General features: G+C 46.4%; 1 protein-coding gene across 1 annotated transcript in view; it reads left to right on the forward strand.

Annotated features, from left to right (window-relative positions):
- The window catches only part of P3H2 (prolyl 3-hydroxylase 2), a gene marked incomplete at both ends in the record, with an annotated part of 53,800 nt that overhangs the window by 25,957 nt on the left and 7,113 nt on the right, over positions 1 to 20,730 (forward strand). Inside the window, 4 exons of the mRNA XM_079539567.1 lie at positions 15,744 to 15,890; positions 16,737 to 16,926; positions 19,377 to 19,508; positions 20,388 to 20,530. Coding sequence (XP_079395693.1) covers positions 15,744 to 15,890; positions 16,737 to 16,926; positions 19,377 to 19,508; positions 20,388 to 20,530 — 612 coding nt within the window. The remainder of the gene's footprint in view (positions 1 to 15,743; positions 15,891 to 16,736; positions 16,927 to 19,376; positions 19,509 to 20,387; positions 20,531 to 20,730) is intronic.

A 20,730-nucleotide genomic window follows, 5' to 3' on the forward strand; every position in this document is an offset into this window, starting at 1 on the left:
TCTGGCTTGGTGAGCCTCCTTGCCCTGAATTGACATCACCCCACATTGCTTCGTGGCTGTCAGGTCTCAGACGTGGGCTGGAACTTGGCAAACATTTTAGGTATAGCTGTGGGTGCAGAATTTACTGTTCTGTCTTGTGGGAAGCGTCCTGGACCAGGGACATAAGCATAGAACAGTGTTCAGGTTTCCTTTTGCTGTAACTGCTCATGAGATGTGCATCCTCTGTCAGCTGTTGTCTTGCCAGCTAAAAGCAGTTGATCCTTGTTAGGGTCATTTGTTATGATGCTTAAAATAAGAGAAATATGGATTTCTACCTGGCACTACGTAAGCTGTGGAGTCAGCCTTTACCCCAGAGGACAGACAATGCATAGGAACCCCCAGGAGCAGTGCCATCTGCTTTCCCATGGTTGTACCTTTAGACTTAGGAGATCTGCTGCTGTCTGGACTGGTTATAAGTATTGATGCTTTCTTGCATCTGTACATGGACTCAAGAACATTCATCGTTATACTACCATACTGCCTGTCCCGGGGTGACTGCAGTGATGCTCAGCGCTGATACTTCCTGCACCCAGCACATCCATCTCCTCTCCCCTGCCAGAGCCACCTCTCTGCTCGAGAGCAAGACAGGCACCTTCTTGCTCATTGTGCAGGGCTTTCTCTCATTTTATTTCACCAGCTTTCTAATTTAAGTCTCCTTGTTACTGTCTCGCTCCAGAACTACTTCTTTGGCAGGGCCAAGTGGGTGAGTCACGGCCATGGGCTGTGATCCTGTCTCCTGCTTTGGATGCAGCACTGCTGCTGTGCTGGGCAACACAACCAGGGAGCTCCAGTGCCTCAGCAGGGACGAGTCCTGGGAGAAGGACAGGTCCCTGGAAGCAGGGGGAGTAAATGAGTACACTGAGAACAGAGCACCTATGCTGGTATGAGCCCAGAGTTCTTCCTCCTACACTGCCTTCCAACCAGAGGGCTGTGAGCTTGCTGTGTAACCCCAGCAAACTGCTCCCAAAGGAAGGGCCACTCCTAGAAGCAAAAGTGTGTGGGAGACACATCTGTGCAGTGGCTCTCTCTAACGTGAGAAAGTCCTGGAAAATTAAACCAGATTGTAAACAGAGTTGTTCCTTAGGGGTGGGATGGGTTTGGTAGAATTTGTGCTGATTCGGGGCATCCTTTCAATAAAACCCCTAGGTTTTGTTCATTCTGCTGTTACCAAGTCTTGTACCAAGCCTGATAAGCAGAAACACCCCCTCACCTGTACCGAGTCTCCTTTCTGTGCTCCTGCAGTGCATCCTGCCCTGCCCAGGTGGGAGACAGCATTAGGTTCTAGGCAGTAGCATTGTAGAATAGAACGATTGAATCATTAAAGTTGGAAGAGATTGGTAAGGTCATCTAGTCCAACAGTCAACCCATCCATAGCATGCCCACTAGCCATGTCCCTCAGTGCCACATCTCCATGGTTCTTGAACATCTCCAGGGATAGTGATTCCACCACCTCAATGGGCAGCTCATGCCAATGCTTCCCCACTCTTCCTGAGAAGAAATGTTTCCAGATATCCAGCCTGAATTTCCCCTGGCACAACTTAAGGCCATCGCCTCTCATTCTATTGCCATCACATGGGAGAGGAGGCCAACTCCCACCTCTCCACAATCTCCTTTCAGTTTCAATTTGTAGAGAGCCATAAGGTCTGCCCTGAGCCTCCTCCTCTTCAGACTGAGCAATCTCAGTTCCTTCAGCCATTCCTCATAAGGCTTGTGCTTCCCAGTTCCATTCCTCCTCTCTGGACGCACTCCAGGGCCTCAGTGTCTTTCTAGTAGTGAGGGGTCCACTTTATTTGACATGCTGAGTACAGAGGGGCAGTTATATCCTGCTGGCTGCAGACTGAGAAGTGCCATAGCTTACAATCTTGAAGATTTCCAGGCTAGCATCAAGCTTGGCGTGTGCTGGACAGACAACATTGTGCCTATTGAGCACATTTTGGGACAGAATACTGTTTTCATGGTGGGAGAAAGGAAAGGGAGGCTGGTGATCTGGTGTTGTATCGGCAGCTGTCTGGTAAGCTGGTTCCCTAGGGATGGGGGTCACCCACAGTGACAGGTCCTGTGGGGGGCCATTGCTCAGCAGGGTGGGTAGCGAGCCCTCTCTCCTCGCTGCTGTTTCAAAGAAAGCTTTTCAAGTAATGTGGGAGTCTGAAATTACCCTGCTGCGATGTGTCAGCTGTTGACACAGCAACATGACTGTATGTCATCACTTATTTCCTGCCTGAGGAGTCGTAAAGCCTTTTCACATTATTTGGGCCCATGTGCTTTCCAAAAGCTGAGCTTTATTGTATGCCTCTTGTCCTTGCTGATCTAAATGTGTATGTTTGGTGGCCCTGCTAGGCAGGGGGGTTGGAACTACATGATCCTTGAGGTCCCTTCCAACCCGGGTGATTCTGTGATTCTGTGATTCTGTGATTCTTGCTGGTCCTTCTCTTCCCAACTGGTCTCTGGAACGTTCCCTTTTTTGCATTCTTGAGCTCTGCAGCATGAGGACTCCCTGAAGCCTTCAGTTGGTTTGGCCAGGGAGAAGCCCAGGTTGGACATTAGGAAAATTTCTTCTCAAAAAGAGTGGTGGGGGATCGACACAGGCTGCCCAAGCAAGTAGTGGAGTCACCATCCCTGGAAGTGTTCAGGAACCATGGAGATGTGGCACTGATGGACATGGTTAGTGGGCATAGTGGGGTTGGTGGTTGAACTGAATGATCTTAATGGTCTTTTCCAACCTTAAGGATTTTGTGATTCTACCTGCTCTCTCTAGGCCACTGTCATAATATAAATAAATAACAGCCTTTCCATTGGGGGGTTAATAAGGACTCCTACTTTCTTGTGCAGTTAGTGGACTTGGAAGTCTGACCACTTTCTGCGTGCAGCCTGAGACCAGAAGTGCTTGCAAGCTCAGTTGACCTGTTGGACACAAAAGAAAAGTGAGCAGTATGACAAACAAGTGAGAGGTGGATGTTGTCTTGAAGCCCTGGTTTGAAGTATCCAGGCATGGTGGAGCAGCCTTAGCATGTGCCTGGAGGATAGTGTGAATATCAAGCTGCAGAAAGCTGCCCGTTGTCCTATCCATGCCCGGGTGATGCCAGGTGTGAAGGCTCAGCTGGAGCCACTGGTTTTTTGTGATGCTTCACACAAAGCATCACTGTTTTTTTGTTGGTTTTTTTTTTTTTTTCTGCTAGAAGGGTCAAAAGCTTCTGCTACTGTTTTTAGATTGATGTAAAATCCAGCCTAGGCTTCCTGAAGGATTGGAGGTGGATGTTTTTTCTTCTGACACAAGACAGCATTTTTTCTGCTTTGCTGTCCCATATATCATTGCTTTTCACTATGCCAGCATCAGGACAAGTCCCTCTGTGCAACTGGGAATCAGACATATGGACAGTCTCATGCTAAACGTCTTTGGAGAGCTGCTGAAGAAGGAGCTTGGCTCAGGTCTTATGTCAAGTAGGACGAGGGAAGGAAATGCCTCCAACTTGTTTGTGGTCTGGCAGCTGGAGAGCTTTCTGCTGCTGTCACTGGAAACCATATATTTTCTTTTAATGCTTGCCTCATTCCTGAGATGTTTCTGCAGTGTGCCAGCACTGGAGCTCAGCAGATCAGCTGGGTGCGATCTGCAGACCCAGAAGCTCTGACACTGCTCAGCACAGGGCTGGAGAGATGGGCAGTGTGACTGGAGAGCCTCCAAAGGGAACCCGTGTGTTAGAGTGGCATGACAGTGTTTGAATCCCCACTTTCCATTCACTCTTCATCATGAGGAGCATCCTGCACCCCACAAACACGGCATGAACCCCTGAGGGACACCCTTGCACAGAGCAGTGCCAGGGAGAAGGGAGGAATGTTGCTGTCATTTCAAACATCTGCAGCTAGCAACCCACAGTGCTGAATGCAGAGCTGGTGATAGTTATGCCACTCTGCCCACGTATCCATTTGACTGACCAAATCATCATTTAGGTCTTGTGGGCTTTGTTCTGTGGCCCAGATTTACTTTGGATGGAAAGCCGAATGTTTCCAGCATAGTTACACCTGGGATGATTTATGCTTTGAGTCAGCCTCAGCAATGACCAAAACACATTTGTCAACAGTTCTCCATATTTATACTTTCTAAGGCTTTTTTTCTTTTCATTTTTTATAGGAAGTACACTCTTTAAGTAGTCTTTTTTAGTAGTCTAGCAGATGAAAGGTTTTCCATTGGCTTCTTGAAATGAACAGCTGTTGTTCACCGCATTGAACAAAAAGACCTTGTGACAAGAATGTCCAAAGTGATTCTTAAAGAAAAATAATATAGGAAGCAAGAAAAAGAAAACCAGAAATTAAAGACAACATTATGGTTAGATGCATGTACCAGGGAGTGAGCCCTGGGGTGAGCCTTGTGGGTGCCATTAGCTCCAAGCTGCCCCGCTGCTTTCTGTTACTTCAGTTCCATCTTGTGCCCCACTCAGTTGCAGCCCTGGTGGTCATCAGTAAGCAAATTATAGGAACTTGGTGAACTCAACAATGATTAGGTTCACTACATATAATTAGCATTATTTTCTTTCAGAATCCCTGCACTGCTGCATCTGTGTCTTTAAGCTAGGGAAAACCCAGACCTGGTACCAGACAGCGAGAGAGGCAGTTCCTATGACTTCATTCACGTCATGTGCTGTCACTGGAGCTGTTTGCAGTGTTTTCATTACTAAAAAAAATAATTTTTTGAGGGTTTCTGGTTTTGCAAAATTGGTTTTCAACAAATGGAAACATTTGCAGAAAGCAGGGGTGAATCAACATCTGGCAATTCCCTCAGCCACCAGATCTTTTTCTTTTTTTCTTTGTGGATAATTGCAAAAAATTTTAAGTGAAGTATCTGTGCAGATAGAACCCTCACTGTCTGGGCGTGATTGATCAAGGATGCTCGCACTTTTCCTAATTCTCTTACTTAATCCTGGCACCATCTGCCTTTTCAGTCCTGGCTATTTCCACTGGAGATGGAGCAATTCTCTGCTAAGGGCAGGAGTCACCCACCCATGTTGGATGGATGGACAGACAGACTAGGGGGGAGTAGGCAGCCGCCCCTTCCTGGCCACAGTGCTGGGCAGCAGAACAGTAGTGAACCTCACCCTATTTGACTTCTGTGTAGATCTGTGTCTCTATAAACAGTCTTTTATGGTATTTGCCTTTCAAAGAGAAACCCGGGTGGGGATGGGAACAGTGACAAAGAGCCACTTATAAGGATTGAGGGAGCTCTTGCAGGAGACCAGTGCGTAATTTTAGATGAACAGAAAAATCTTGCAATGTCTTAAGTCCTGAAATGTCATCTGAGGTATTTAAATGCTGTCATTCAGCCTCCCAGCTACCAGAGTCAGGAGGTTTGCGCTGCTGTTGGACGTTGAAACTGAACCATAGAGAAGCTTAGAGACTTCTTGAAGGATTCCCAGCGAGTCAGAAGCCGAGCCAGGAATTAAAAGCAGAAATCCAGGCTGCCCGGCCCCAGTGCTGTGTTCAAACAGTGACTTCTTACAGGATGCTGACTGCAACTGTGTCCTCAGCTGGTCAGGCAGAGAGCTGTCCCACAGCCTCCTTCTCCTGTGTGGGGCAGGCGGAACGGAGTAAGCAGTGATGGAATAAATACCTGCTTCATTCCTGCAGGGCATGCACACATCCTTCAGGATGTTGTGGCAATGAGAGCTGGGAAATGAAGAGGCCAGCACTGGTTGGGGAGCCAGTGGGGATAATCAAAGTGTCAAAGGCTTTAATGATGACCATACAGATGACATCAGTGGCTCTTCCCTTGTCCATTGATGCAGTTAAACCACGGTAGAATAGAGTTGGTCAAGCAGGATTTTTTTCCTTGGTGAAATCATGACTTGGTGACACCACGGTTGTCTGGATTGTGGCTGGTATCCAGCCTGGCTGCATCTATATCTGCCCCTGATGGAAGAATCAGTGCAAAGTGTCTATCCACTCAGCAGCAGATGTCAGGGCATTCTATCTGTTGTTTGTTCTGACAGTGCAGTGTGGGCCTCGAAGGGGCTCGGCAGCCTCTCTGAGCTCCAAGCCCACTGCAGAGACCTGCAGATGCTGTCTGATGAGCTGAGGTGGGCAGGCCCATGCTGCATGGCACTGCAGGGGCTGTGAGCAATGCCAGGGGTCTGCCCTGCTCTGTGTGTAGCTTCAGGAAGAATTTTCCTGCTGCTGGATTGCAGATTTGCTTAAAAATTGGACTCAAGTAGAGGCACTTGGGAGGGCCACAGCCCCACTCCCCTGGGCATGTTGGCTGAGGGCTGCTCTTAGCAGGGCAGGCAGCAGCTCACACAGTGAAACCTATGCAGCAGCAGATCTTATAAGTCCATTACTGTGCAATTGTAGGGCTTTTTGTACGCTAATTAACCAGCAGTTTGATTTGAAGGCGATATGTCGTGTTCCATTACAAACAGGCAATTGTAACTCAACATCCTGGCCCTGTGGCTCAACAAGAGGCATGAAAGTGCTGCTCTGTGTGCAGGTCACTTGGCAAAGGCTCTCTCATCCCCCTCTTGGATTAAATGTCATGATGGAAAGATGGAGCCTAGAGGGCTGGTTTCATTCCTTCCTGGAATGAATCTGGAGATCAGAGCCGGCAACCCTGTGATCTGGTTGTGATTTGAGGGAGACGCTGGACTCCTTACCTACAAGCTGGGGAAAGTGATACCCCTTCAGGGGCCCTCCAGGTTCAGCTAGGATTAATAAAGGAGGGAGGGAGATGAAGTAGCTGTGACATTTTGTTTTTATTATTAATGATGTAGAGCAAAGCCAGGACATCTCTGTGAATTATCACTCTGGTTTGCCTATGGATTTGGCTGCATTTTTCCCATCCTCTACCCTCTGCTAATCAGAGCAAAGTTTGACTTTGCAGAGGAGGGCTCAGAAAGCACCATTTCTCGTTGTCTGAACAAAAGCCTGAGCATTTCCTGGAGTAATTAGGTCCAGGCTCTCAGGAAATGAAGCCCGTCTAGTTGATAAGTGTTTAGCAATGATTACCAAGCTACGGCTGGGGAAAGCAAGCAAAGTGTTTTCATTTCAGAAACGGCAAATCCAGCTGAGACTTGTGGTGTGTGTCATGTATGGAGGCAGTTGTCCAAATGGTATGTGGCCCTGCTGGCTGCAGTATGAGCCAGATTTACCCTGGAACAGCTCCACAAGAGATGACAGCAGGGTTGTACCATGAATCTGAGCTGTCTGTGCCCCTGGGTGAGGATGGGGATGTCATTCTGGAGGCTGGTGTTGTTGTTCTCAAAGCCAGAATTTCTCAAATTAGTATTAGTGGTCAGCAGAGCTTGCAGAGCTGGAATAGGGTAAGAGTAACATTTGGAAGAATGGGATTAGGTTGTCTCCAAGTGAAATACCTGCTTCTTCAGCAATGTTGGGTAAGTTGATGGAGAAAGCACAGAAATATGGCTCTATCAGTATGGTTTTGTCCTAAGTCAACCTCAGCTGCAACAACCCCACATCTTCTGAAAACTCTAATGTAGCCTAGCAGCAAGTCTTGCTCAGCTGTACATCTGCTCTGCTGGAAATAATACACTGATGTCTTAAAATCTCCCAAATCTCTTCTTTATTGCAGTTTATATAAATGTCTTCCAGAAAGGATTACGCAGCTCAGTGGAGGATAGGTCCAAGGGTGGCTTTAAGCACAGTGGTATAGAGGCAGCTCCCAGTTCAGGAAACCTATGAGCTGCTGTTTGCAGTGATGATGCTCTGTGTGAAGGTCCCCATGTACTTGCTCCATCCTGGTGCACTGGTCTCTCCTGGGAGCTTTTAGACTGATCCAGCTTGGCAGCCCATACAGGCAGTGCACTTTGCAAGACCTTTCTCGTATTTTCCAAAACAACTGAGGTTATACTGCAGAACTGTGGATATATTTTCATTTCCCTCTTTATACCGTTTCCCTTTCTCAACAAGCTTTGCTTCCTGCTAAATGCAGTGGAATGCTGGCCCAGTGACTGCTGCGTCTGTCAGATCAGCATAGAAGTTTCTTTGCAAAAAGTGACAGTTTTTTTAAAGTCTTTTCAAGATGTTCATTTAATTGGAGTGATGATGTGATGTTTTGCTTAATGAGGCCTGCAGTGCTGTATTGTCCAGCACCATCATGATGGTTTCCAAGCATTCAACAATTGGGATTCATAATCCATTGGTTAATAATCCAATCCTGGAGAAGATACTCCAGAAATGTTGTGTCAGGGGAAAAGATGGTCATCAAAAACATTTCCTTAAAGACTTACAAGGCTTTGGGATGTGGTGGGGATATGTATGTATGCTATGAGTCTGTTTTCTCTTTGGGATTTAGTTTGTTTCCTTTTTCCTGTGCTGTCTTGCAGTTGTTTGGTGCAGAGGGAGATAAAAAGCTCTTTCTGGGATATGGCCCAGTGCTGTTTGCAGCCCACCCCCAGGGTTACGCATCCTGCTTTTTAAACGAATACTCTGGTACTTGTTTGTTTAATAAAATAATGTGACCTCAGTCACTTTTGGGAGTGGTTGGTGCCTTCTGTAAGAAATAGCCTTTCTATTGCAAAAGAGAAAAGCAGGGAGAGGCAGACTTCAGGCTCAGCACAGGGTTTCAATAAACTGTTTGACAAAACTCCTGGGCTGCAAGAATGGGCATCATTTTGTCCGCCATATCAGCTTGGCTTTCTGACTCTGGGATGGTCGTGAGTAATCCTTGCATGCTCATGTAGAGGCAGGCATTTTCTAGGGGCAAACAGGGCTGCTTGGAGGATCTTGTGTAACAGCAGACAAGTAGATTCATTTTCAAGGAAAGCTTTGGCCTCTGATGGGCATTCAGCAGCTCATCACATCCAAGGCTTTTAGAAGGTGCTGAGCCATTGCTAAAGCCTGGAAAGGGAGGAAATTTCTGCTTTCAGATTTCTTTTTGTCTCAGATTTTTGTGTTGTGTTTTTCTGAAGTGCTTTCGTTTTTATTTCTATGGAGATATCAGTGGGGAAGCAGCTTTGTCAGGAGTCTGCTGCAGTGCTTGATGTTATCAAGCAGTTGCAGTGTCCCAGGGTGCAGCAGGATGCAAGAGGAAATCCACATCTGAACTGGAAGGCTGCTGCTCTGTGGGCCTCAAAGAAGGAAGATAGAGAAAAACAGGAAAACAAAGAATCTGGAGACAGCCCCTGGGCATTCTGCTCATTTTGGATCTGATCTCTGAGTTGCATTGCTGCATGCTTGCATACATAGCAGGGAAGTGCTGTTGGTGCTACACAGGCAGAAGTAGCTGCTGTTGTGCTTTCTTCTTAGCACATGGATGGCATCAGCCTGTCAGGCACAGCCACCACCTGTGTAGCATTTATTCATCACTTCAGTCCCAGGAGCGTAACCCCCATCCTCTTGTTGGGAGGAGGTTGCATACTGCTGGTGTTGTAATGACTTCCTTTCCTGATGGGACATGCTGCAGTGTGTTCTCGCCTTTGCCTTCACTGTTATAAACACTGCAAGTTTGTTTCCATGCAGATGTGGATCCCTGTGTTGTGGATGACACTTGTATTTGATCCTAGGTACTGTGAGGCTGCCTGCGAAAGCACCATCCTTGATCCTCTTCCAAGTGCCTCCTGTCCCATCCCTGTGTCGTCGCATCTGTTCAGTTCTCTCCTCACAGATGAGCTGGCTTTGTTTCTGGTCCACATCAAACGCTTTTGGGTTGCTAAGGCTGGAAGACTTTGTGGAAAGGAAAAAGAATGTGATGTTGTTTTAAAGGTTGTGCCCAACCTTGAAAACTCTGTTGTAGAGATTTTGATTTTTTTCTTCTTTTTGCCAGGAGAGTCCACACTGTATTGTAGGAATTTTTCCTCATTAAGAATGCTATTTCTTACACAGCATAGCCATCATCAGAGTGTGTTAAATGCAGCCAAGTGTTTATATAGGACAGAATTTGCCTGGAAGTGTTTTTCACAGTGGGTCAGGCCGAAGTTCAGTAAACACAAGCACATTTCCCACTGCTTGCTGCATGGATGAGTTCTGCAGTGCATCAGTGTGTTTGGGATTTGTGTGGGAAGGGACTTTCCTGCTGGGAAATGGCTTAGCAAGAAGTCACTTGCCATGAGTAATGACCTGCTGCACATGAGGTGTTGGTTGTACCATGGGTGCATTGAAGCATATAATGCAGCAGCACAAACATGCTGAAATCTTTGTTATTAGTGTCTGGGAAGAGTTTTTAAAAGTGTGCTGGAGAGGGAGGGAGGGATGACCGCTCTTCCAAAGAGTGGTGATGCACTGGCACAGGCTGCTCAGGGAGGTGGTGGAGTCACCCTCTCTAGGCATTAAGAGCTGTAGAGATGTGGCACTGAGGGATGTGGTCAGTGGGCATGGTGGGATGAGTTGGTTGTTGGACTGGATGATTTTTGTGGTCTTTTATAACCTTACTAATTCTATGATTCTGCAATGTGCTGGAAAGAAGGGACCAAGGTGCTTTCTGGCTCTGAGCTTCAAAATGAGTTTGTCTTACTATAACTTAAGAGCACTCTAGTGCTAATCTTAACCAAGATCTCTGGCAGAGAAGAGTTCTTGTGTTTCACAGTGCACTCCTGGCACTTGGCGGATGCGGTTTGCCCACTCTGCACATCTACGTGAAGACTTATATAAAACAGCACCAGTGTGGCTCAAGTAGGAGGTCTGTTAGAATGTCTGCTTTCTTTCTTGGTTAATTGAAAGAAAAAATTGTTCCATGAAGCATGTTGGTTTGCTCAGCTCAGTTTTAAGTTTCCAAGTATCTGCCACTTGCTTTAGATTAATCCAGTCAGCTCTTTTGACCATGCACTACCAATCCACATGTTTGTGTGCTGAAAAACTGTCTGCTGGAATAACAAAGAAACCCAAACACTTCCTAGGTTTCCTTTCTCGTGAGACGTTCCCCCTGTGCCAGTTCTCCAGACGGGGTCTGCGGGCAGCTCAGGCACCTTTCTGCCAGCATACACGTCCATCAGCAGACGGAAAATTTCCTGATCAGCTCCTCCTCCTCCATTTGCAGTAATAAAACAGTTGAGACGAGGTCACACGTTATTTATAGCCATCTCATGCTACTTGCTTCTACTCGCCCAGGCAGTAATCTTTGCACAGACACAGCAAGATTAATCCTTCACGACACCAAACCCTTTATTCCCCTTGTTATCTGTGCTTACCCGCTCCTGAAAGCAGAGCCCTGTGTGCTAAGCCTTTGATAAAACACAGCAGCAGTGGAACTGTGGAAAAGTTTTTTTAAAGAAACAACATCAGGGGCTGGCCGGAAGGTTTGAGACCTTTCAGGGTCAGGTGAGTGGTTTGAGATTTGTTCTCTGGAGTTCCACACCAAACTCACTCACAGAGCTGTTCCCTGAGGTTCCCTACAGAAACTGCAGGGTTTTGGGGGATCTGCCCCATTTCCCAGTGTGTAAAGCTTCTTTTACTCCCAGTAAAGAAGTTTAAATTCCAAGTGTCTTGCATGCTGAAGATACCTGGAACAGGTTGAGTTATGACTGTGGTCTTTTAAAAACCGTCTGGATGTGATGCTCAGGGATATGATACAGAGGTGGTTTGTTAGAGTTAGGGTAGTATGGTTAAGGTTGAGTTGGCCTTGATGATCTTGAAGGTCTTCTCCAACCTGAGCAATTCAGTGATTCTGTGATTGCAATTGTAGCTGTAGATGTCCTTGTTTGTTGCAGGGGAGTTGGACCAGCGACCTTTAATGGTCCCTTCCCACTCAAACAATTCTGTGATTCTAATTGCCGTTGTCTGATAACAGGTTCAGTAGAGTGGGAATTCATTGTCAAAAGTTGAGTTCTTGGTTATATCATGTACCATCACCCTTCTCTCAACTAGGCAGAATTCAAAGGAGGGCAACAAAGCTGGTGAGGGGTCTGGGACACAGGCCATATGAGGAGAGGCTGAAGGAGCTGGGAATGTTCAGCCTGGAGAAGAGGAGGCTCAGGGGGGACCTCATTGCTCTCTATAACTTCCTGAAGGGAGGTTGTAGTGAGCTGGGGGTCGGCCTCTTCTCTCGTGTCATTAGTGATAGGACCAGAGGGAATGGCTTCAAGCTACGGCAGGGGAGATTCAGGCTGGACATTAGGAAGTATTACTTTTCAGAAAGGGTGGTCAGGCACTGCAATGGACTGCCCAGGGAGGTGGTGGAGTCACCGACCCTGGGGGTGTTCAAGGAAAGGCTGGATGTTGTGTTGAGGGACATGGTTTAGTGGGAGCTATTGGGAATAGGTGAACGGTTGGACTGGATGATCTTTTAGGTCTTTTCCAACCTTGGTGATTCTATGATTCTATGATTCTATGAATCAACTGTGCAGTAGCATTGAGGTACAGCTGAGACACAGATTGTGCTGCCTGGTACGTCCAGGCCAGTGATGTCTCTCATAGGAATGGAATAAGCATCTGCAGTTTGCTCAGTTTCTTTGATCTTAAGTTTTGTTTCTTAAAATCATCTTCAATTTTTCCATGGAAAAAAAAATGTTTTTCAGTATCAAAACCCAGAAACACTTAAAAATTATGTTTTCCCCTTCTTGGCTCTGTCTGTTGTCATGGCAAAGTCAACATGGACAGGGTGCTCCAGGTCTGCCTCGTTACTGATGTTCTGACCTGGTGTGTCTCCTTTGGCTGACGTACCCAGGGCTTGGTGCGAAGTTGCAGCAGCATTCCAGAGATCTCATCCCAGTAATATGAACAAGAAGATCTTAGAGCACATACCAAGGTTGTGCTTCCACTGTTGTCATTTTTTCCTTGCTGATTTTCCTTCAGGCTTGGTTAGTATGCTATGTTTTACATTTACATTATGTCCAGAGAGCCCTACAAAGATCAAAATCCGCTTGTGTAACGTGCTTTTCTTACAGTCCCTGGGTTACTTGGCATCTAAATAAACAATATGATTCCCCTGTAGGATAAATACTTTTTTTTTTTTCTTTTTTCTTTTTTTAATATTGTTACTCATTTAAAACAATGGAAAATCAGGCGCAAGGAAAACAAAGTGATTTTTCCAGTGACTGCACAATGAGATTGCAACAGGGCCAGGAACTGAGTCCAGGTGCCCTGAGTCCCAGCCCAGGCCTTTAAACACCAAAATATCCTTCAGTGCCTAGTGAATTTGGCAAAGGCTTCCCCAAAGTGTTTCATAATTAATGTCAGTGCAACTCTCTGAACGTGTCTTACTTACCAGTTAGGAATTTACTTTTATATACAGACATCCACTTAGTAACTCCCCCAACCTTAGCAGCTGTTGGCTTCTTTGTGTTGCTTGAGTCTTTCTAAGGCAAGTGTGGGACATGATAAATTGAGAAGTGTTGAGTTGGAATGCTCTGCTTTGAGTCCGCTTAGCAAAATCAAAAGGTCATCTCTGCTGTGAGGAGTCAGTGGGACGAGGCATGGGGTGAGCCTTGTTTTGAGGGAAAGGGAGTCCTGTTGTGTCTAGAAATCAGACTTTGCCTAACTCATGGGGATGAGTTTTATCCAGGAAAAGCTAAGCCCGTCCTAGGATCTGTGACAATTTTCAGCAGCTTTCTGGAAAGGATGGTCTATCCCACGACCAGCTGACACAACTTGCCTCTCATGGGAGCCCCCCCTTGCTGAGTGTCTGCTCTCTTTTAAGTCTGCGTGTGCAGGATGCTGCCAGAACAGAAGAGACATCTGTGGTGTGGAAGGATGTAATTTCTCTGAGCAACCTCTGGATCAGGTCAGAAGCTCTGTCCAACAAACCTGTTGCTGTGTTACAGCCTCTCTGATTGCAGGCTGCAGTGGCGCTTCTGCATACACTCAGCGTGACCTGAAAATTCCCACTGTGAGATGCTCTGATCAGTACTTTATACGTACCAGACACTATCCAGCTGAGATGTGCTTTTTCCAGGATGGGATTATGTTGAAATGAGTTTTTAGAGGATGGGATATACATTTCTGAATAAGAATTTCTCTCTCTCTTTCTTTTTTTAATTTGTTTTTTATTTCTACATGGAAAGGGTTGGGGTTTTTTCTGTGCTGTCTCTGCTCAGACATTCTTACAGTGATTTTGCCCTCTTGCTGAGAAGTCAAGGCCTTATTCTCCGGAGTGGATCCTGGGGAAACACTCTTAGGCAGAGTCAGTTCTGGAACTAAATGCGGGTGTTTTGCAGCCTGCAATTAAAAGAAACCCCAGAGTCAGAATCTGCATTAAAAGGAGTTTCTTAGCATTGGGAAGTCAGAGAATCAAGAGCTTGAGAGAGATCTGGTGCTGAGTCTCTGAATTCGGTTCTCATCTTTGCTCCAGTTTCTGGTTCAACACTGGGAAAATGACTTAAGGTATCTGTGAGACAGAAGAAACAGAATTGCTGGTAGGAAATGCCAAGGGATGAACTGTTACAGATCCTCTCCTGGCAGTAAAAGCTTCTCTGTACCCACTGTCAGCACAGAGCTAATCCTGGAAATCTTCTAAAGTTTGCACAAGGCAAATTTTCTGCATTTCTTTGGGCTGTGCAGCACAGTGGTGCTTCGGTGTTCAAAGAGCAGCTCTTGGGGGTGGGTGGGAGCCAGGATCTCAGCTCTTTGTCAGAGGTATTCGTGCGTGCATCCTCAGCCAGCCCTGCCCTGGCCTTGCTGGGAATTTGGACTGTGCTTGAGCAGCAAAACAGCAGAGCAGGTGGACTGGTTGTTCCTCCCATAGGTCTTCATGTGTCTGTGAGTCCCTGGGCTGTCCCCTTTGAAAGCCGTGGGCTTACGAAGGAACACACACTGCTCTTCAAGGCAGATGTTGCTGCTAATATTTGTCCCAGTATCTCCAAGTCCCAGGGAGTAATGACTGTGACAGCGATTGCTCGTTCGATATCAGAGAGCTAATTTCACAACCCCTGGTGGATTTGGTGATCCCAAGACTTCCTACTTTATATTTTAATGCACCTGATGGAGCTGTGGGTATCCCTGTTCAGTGCAGGGAGTTGGACCAGATGGCCTTTAAGGTCCCTTCCAAATCAAACAATCCTACAATTCTGTAACTTCATTAGATTTGCTGAGTGATTTGATGTGTACTTACTGCTTCCAGAGGGACTCCCCCTGCCCAGCTGAACTGAAGCCACGGCTTTGCCATTTTGGATGTCAGCTGGACACATGTGCATGCCTCAAGCAGGATGGGCTTGAGGAAACCTCCTCAGCATGCAGATGTTCTCTGCCCCTGTCTCTGCACCTTGCTGTTGGGCAGAGGCATTGCTTTCCTTCAGGAGCAAGTGTCTCAGCTGTGCGAGTGGCATCTGTCGTGATGGGTCATGCAGATGTTCACCTGAACATCTGACCTGCTCCCTGCGCTCCTGCAGCTGTGGATGTGTGGAGGACTGTGTCTGTATTTGTTTAGGAGGTTTTCTCTGTCATGACACTAGTGTCTGGTCTCATTCATGAACTTAAAAACCCAAAATAACTCTATGCATCAAGGTAAACTCCTTCTTATCTCTCTGTCATTATCAGCAGAGTTCAGTCTTTTGCAACTGTACACATCTGAGCAAAATAAATGGTCTCAAGTCCCCGGCCATTTTCTGTAGACTCTGCATTCAGGTTTACCTTGCTTATCCCTTCACTGCCCAGCCCAGTTGTGTCTAAAAGGTGTCCAGGTACATCTCTCAGCAGATAGCATCATAGAATCAAAGGATGGCTTGGGTTGGAAGGGATCTCAAAGGTCATCTAGTTCTAACTCTCATAAACAGAAGTTTATGTACCAACAAGTTGGTACATCACCAACTTGAATGGTCTTTCTTTCCTTGTTACAGCTGAACAAGCTGGAGGAGGCAGCAAACGCAGCTCACACCTTCTTCATGGCAAACCCTGAGCACATGGAGATACAGCAGGACATTGAGAACTACAAAACAACAGCGGGGAAAGTCAGCTTGATCGACCGGGAGGCCAAGCCGCACATGGTGAGTCTGAGCTGAAGAGGTGCCTGGGTTAAGTGTCAGTCTGGACTAAGGAGATTTGGAGGCCAAGAGAGCATCGTCTATGAATGGAGAGATTCTTGCCAAGGTCCATGTTACAATACAGCAAAACAAACTTTCTCTTTCAGAGCTTTTCTTTAAGCCTCTTTCAGAGCTTTTCTTCAGCTCCTGTTTTTCACAGCGCTGCCTACTGTTTTTGTGATGGCTCTGTCCCCATTTCAGTCCCTCCCTTCAGGGAGCTCCTAGGTCATTTGTGTCAATTACATACCAGAAGCTCTGATGGATGCCCTCTTTTGCACTAATGAGCAGATCCTGGCTCATGTATGTTTCCTACAGGCTGGGTTCCCCCACTTGGGCAGGGCACAGTTGTGCTGGTGACAGTGCATGGTGACAGACAAGGGACAGCTTTTTGTGCTTCTCTAAGGTGAAAGGCCAACATGAACACCAGAGCCATCTCCACCTTCTGATTTCACAAGATACTAGGAAGCTGGAGTGGCAACTTGACTGCCTTTTCCATTGGCATTCATTGTCATTGTTGGGTAAAAGGGTTATAACAGAGAAAAGAGTGCATAATCCAGCAGTGGTTCTCAGGGTGCTCTAAGCATAGAGGAGTTCAGAAGAGCATTTAGGCAGATCTACAAAATACAGGTGGTCCAAAAGTCCACTGTTGGCTTAAGTGTGGTTTGGTGCAAGTGCTTACGCCTGGTAGATAACTAAGGAGACCGTTTCGTCCTTGCCCACTTGTACTTCTTCCAAAAAGCACCTATGGTTCAGGGGCAGGTTGCTGTGGTCTGTATCTGCTTATTGTCCTGTCTCCTGCTGGTTTCTCAGGAGGATTACAGTGCTGGGGTCAGGCACTATGACAAGGAGGAGTACGGGTTGGCCATCGCCTACTTGGAGCGTGCACTGGAAGGGTACTATGCTGAGGATGAGGATTGCCAGATCATGTGTGAGGGACCACAGAGGTTTGAGGAACATGAATACCTGGAATATAAGGCTGGCCTCTACGAAGCTATTGCAGGTGAGATCTTTTCACATCTTGCTGGTTCTCACCCAATGGACTGTCAGTGTTTTTAACTGTTGAGTTTGGGCTGTGGAGCAGAAATGCTAAGTCACAGCTTGAACTGGTGATTGAGCACCTGGTGGGAAGGCAGGACTAACCCAAGGAATCTCAGGTGCATGCAATGTACCTGAGTGCCCAGAGGGTGTGGAGCCAGGACTCACCCCTTCCCAGACCTCATTTAAGGGTTAGCAGTGGAGGTGAGGGTATCTTGCTGGAGATCCCTGCCTATCTGAGGCCTTCCAAAAGTAAGCAAATTTTCTTCCTTTGTTGTTGCATACATGGCTGCTGTATCTGGACTTGTCCCCATTTGCTGCAGTCTGGGACTTTGCCACCTCTCTATTATTGCCATACTTTCTGTCATGTTTTTACGTTACAGGCTGTTGGCTGAGTTTGCTGAAATGTCTTTTCTTCCCTTGCTGCTTTTAGTGAGTAATGCTGCAGGATTAAGACCAGAAAATGCAAATGTAGAGGATAGGGAACCAGGGCATCTCATTCTGGTCATGAGTAGAAGAAACTGAACTGGAAGAATAATGCTTTCAGGTGTGTGGGGCATCAGCAGCATTCAGTTAGGACTGAAGTAAAGGTGCTTTAGCATGAACTGCCTTGGTTTCCCCCTGTACATAGTCTCACTGCAATTAATAACCAGACTTTACTGGTTATATTTACTCTGATTTTCAGTGTGTATGAAGAGAGCAGCTGAGTTGTCTTGGCCCTGCTCCAATGGACAGGAAAGTTGCCAAAAAAGGCTCAGGACGTAGATTCCTTCCCATCCAAAGGAATGGATTTGTCATTAGTGGAGGCCCACCTAAGTATGATCTTGTCTGAAGTCTCTGGACAGAATTGAGCATGGCTATGCAATCTTTGGATTTGCATGTGAGTGAGCCAGAGGGGATTAAAACTGTTTATTATCACTGGGAATAAGATTACACGTAACTAGTTGTAAGGGGTGGAAGAGCAATAAATTAAGAATTGTTTGCTGGCAGAGCTCTTATTTATCTGCTCTTGGTCTTGGAGTTGTATCATACATTGGAGTTTTGCTTCTTTCATGGGAAGTATTTCACTCAGATGCAGATTGTTTTTGGTTTTGCATGGTTCTGCTTGCCTAGCGACAAGAAATCTAATGGAACCTACCAAGATGAGAAACCACTGACATATGATTGTGCTCCCTCCATGTGTTCAGGCCAGGCTGCATGGGGCTTTGGGCAGCCTGATGTAGTGGTAGAAGGACTTAGTTGGAAGGGACCTTTTAAAAGGCCATCTAGTCTAACCTAAACCTATGGATTATTGCTATAGAACAGGATGAGTGTTTACATCTCTCCAAAGCCCCATTCTTTTTTCAGCTAATTTGCTGTGCCTCTGCAAGGGATGGAAACACTCACACCTCCCCACCCAGGGACAGATGCATTTCAGTGCACTGATTCCAGTATATACAGCCTGTTCCCTGGGTACCCTGACAGTGCTGACTGAAAACAGTGCTTGTCAGTGATGGATTTTTGCAGGTCTGGGATGCTTAAAGAGGTTGAAATGACAACAAAATTATTTATGTCCCTTGTCTTCTTGCTTTCCTTAATGCAAACCCTGGATGTATATTGTAAATCAGACAGCTGCTCAGGCTACCTGCTTGGAGAAAATGGGGGCTGTTTCGAGTTTCCAATTGATTTCAGCACAAATTCCTCTGGCTGTTTTCTTGGCAGCTCCAAGAAGTGCTTTGGTAGCTGAGCACGTGTTTGTGGTGGGTTTTTTCTTTTTTTTTTTTTTTTCTTTTTTTTTCAAGCCTGTGTTTGTTTCTGAAAGTTTTTTAATAGCATACAGAAACAGAGCGAGCAAAGTAGATTTGTACATACACTGCAGCAAAGGCTCCAAACGGGAATCAGATGTCAGCTTTGGCTTCGGCATCATCCAGCTGGTACAGTGCCTGAATTGTGTACTCCCACCGATCAGAAAACGTGCTGATGGCAGATGTTTACCGCATGCTTTCGTTACCCCAGGAGATAACGTTGAGGAGCAATGAGTGCATGGATTTTGCTGCCAGCGTGAGCTGATTGGCGCTGGGAAAGTGGTCGCACTGTCCTCACACCTTTCTTGCTTTGTGGCTGTCCTTGGAGTTGGCTCTTGGGGTTGAGCCCCTACCTGTCACAGACCCTGCACTTTCCTGGGCAGTGGTGGCATCTCCTGGGGCGCAAAAGAGATGCTCAGGCTCCCTCTACAGTTGGCAGAAGGAGAACAGCACTTCTCAGGGATGGGCAAAATGTGGTTGTGGCTCTCTGTTGGCTTTGGAAAGGAAGCTGAGCTTGTTTCTCTAGGTGCTCAGTTGCTGCTGGGCCAGGACTGCATGTCCTTCAGCCTGAGATGCGTGATGGCTGTCTGTACTGGTGCCAGCATCATCATTTCCCTCTTTCTCCTGTCAGATCACTACATGCAAGTCCTGGCCTGCAAACATGACTGCGTCCGAGAACTCGCCACGCGCTCGGGCCGCATCTCACCCATCGAAAACTTCCTTCCCCTCCACTACGACTACCTCCAGTTTGCCTATTACAGAGGTAAGGCTCATCTTCCTGCTCCTTACAGCTCCTGTGTGTTGCTGGGCTTTGTTCAGGTATGATTTGTTTCATGGGACATCGGGATATTTCCCCATGATGTCTGTGCTACCGCAATACAGAGGCGTGGTCTGAAAGAATTAGGAAGCAAAGGGTAGGGAAAGCTCTGTTCAAAGTCCTTTCCCTCTCAGATGAGCTGAAATGCACTGTTACGTATTACATTAAAATACTAAAAGCATTTTAAACCACCAGCCAGGTTTTAAAAGCCCAAGCTTAAACATGATTATTCTAAAAGAGGCTGTTCTTTTGGGGGATCCTTTCATTTGGTTTTCAGTATTAAAATTTTGGGGATATATAAGTTTCACAGCTTTCTGAAACCCATAAGGAATTATAAGTTGATTTACATAGGTTGCTCCAAAAAGTAGTGCCTCCTATTTATTTCCATGGAAAGTACAACAAAAAGCACAGTAATGCTATTTGATAGAGCAGGTTCTCAGCTGTGGAACACCACTATTCAACACAGTCACCACCATTAGCTGTGCTTTTTCATCAGTTCTGTGGTCCTGCCTGGTATTTTGTTGTGTTCTGTTCTAAAAAAGAAAGCCTAGGCAGAATTCTGATTATTACATATGGTGGATGCTTTCCTGAAAAGGACAGAATGAGTGAGGGTCAACATTTAGGTTCAAATCAAATGCTTCTTCATTCATCAGTGCAGTGGGAAGAGAGCTGGAGGAGTCAGTATTGTTACACACATAGTGTGCAGCTGTTTAAAAAGCTTTATTCTCCAAAATGAGAGGTTTAATGAGTTGGTAGAGAACCCCCCAGAGAGCAGCTGCACGTGGGGAAGGCTGTGCCCCTAATACCTGCTGTGTTATCTCCCAGTTGGTGACTATGTGAAAGCCCTGGAGTGTGCCAGGACCTACCTCCTCTTCCACCCAGATGATGAAGATGTCTTGGAGAACGCAGCTTATTATGAGGGCCTCTTGGAAGGCACCCTGGATCCAGCCACTATCAAGCCCAGAAAGGTGAGGTTGAGTATCCCATACAGGTTTTAACAAAACCATCTGCTAGGAATTAGAGCAGCTTGGCAGCTTTCCCACACAGGCATCGCTTTGAAAGCAAATGTGGAGTTTCTGGGTCAGGTGGAGATATGCTGATTGTTATGATGCAAGTCCAGAGCATGAGGGAGAAACTGGAGAGCAGGATCTTCTGTAAATGGAACCGT

The sequence above is a fragment of the Tetrao urogallus genome, assembly GCF_951394365.1.
Source record: "Tetrao urogallus genome assembly, chromosome: 9".
Taxonomy (NCBI): domain Eukaryota; kingdom Metazoa; phylum Chordata; class Aves; order Galliformes; family Phasianidae; genus Tetrao; species Tetrao urogallus.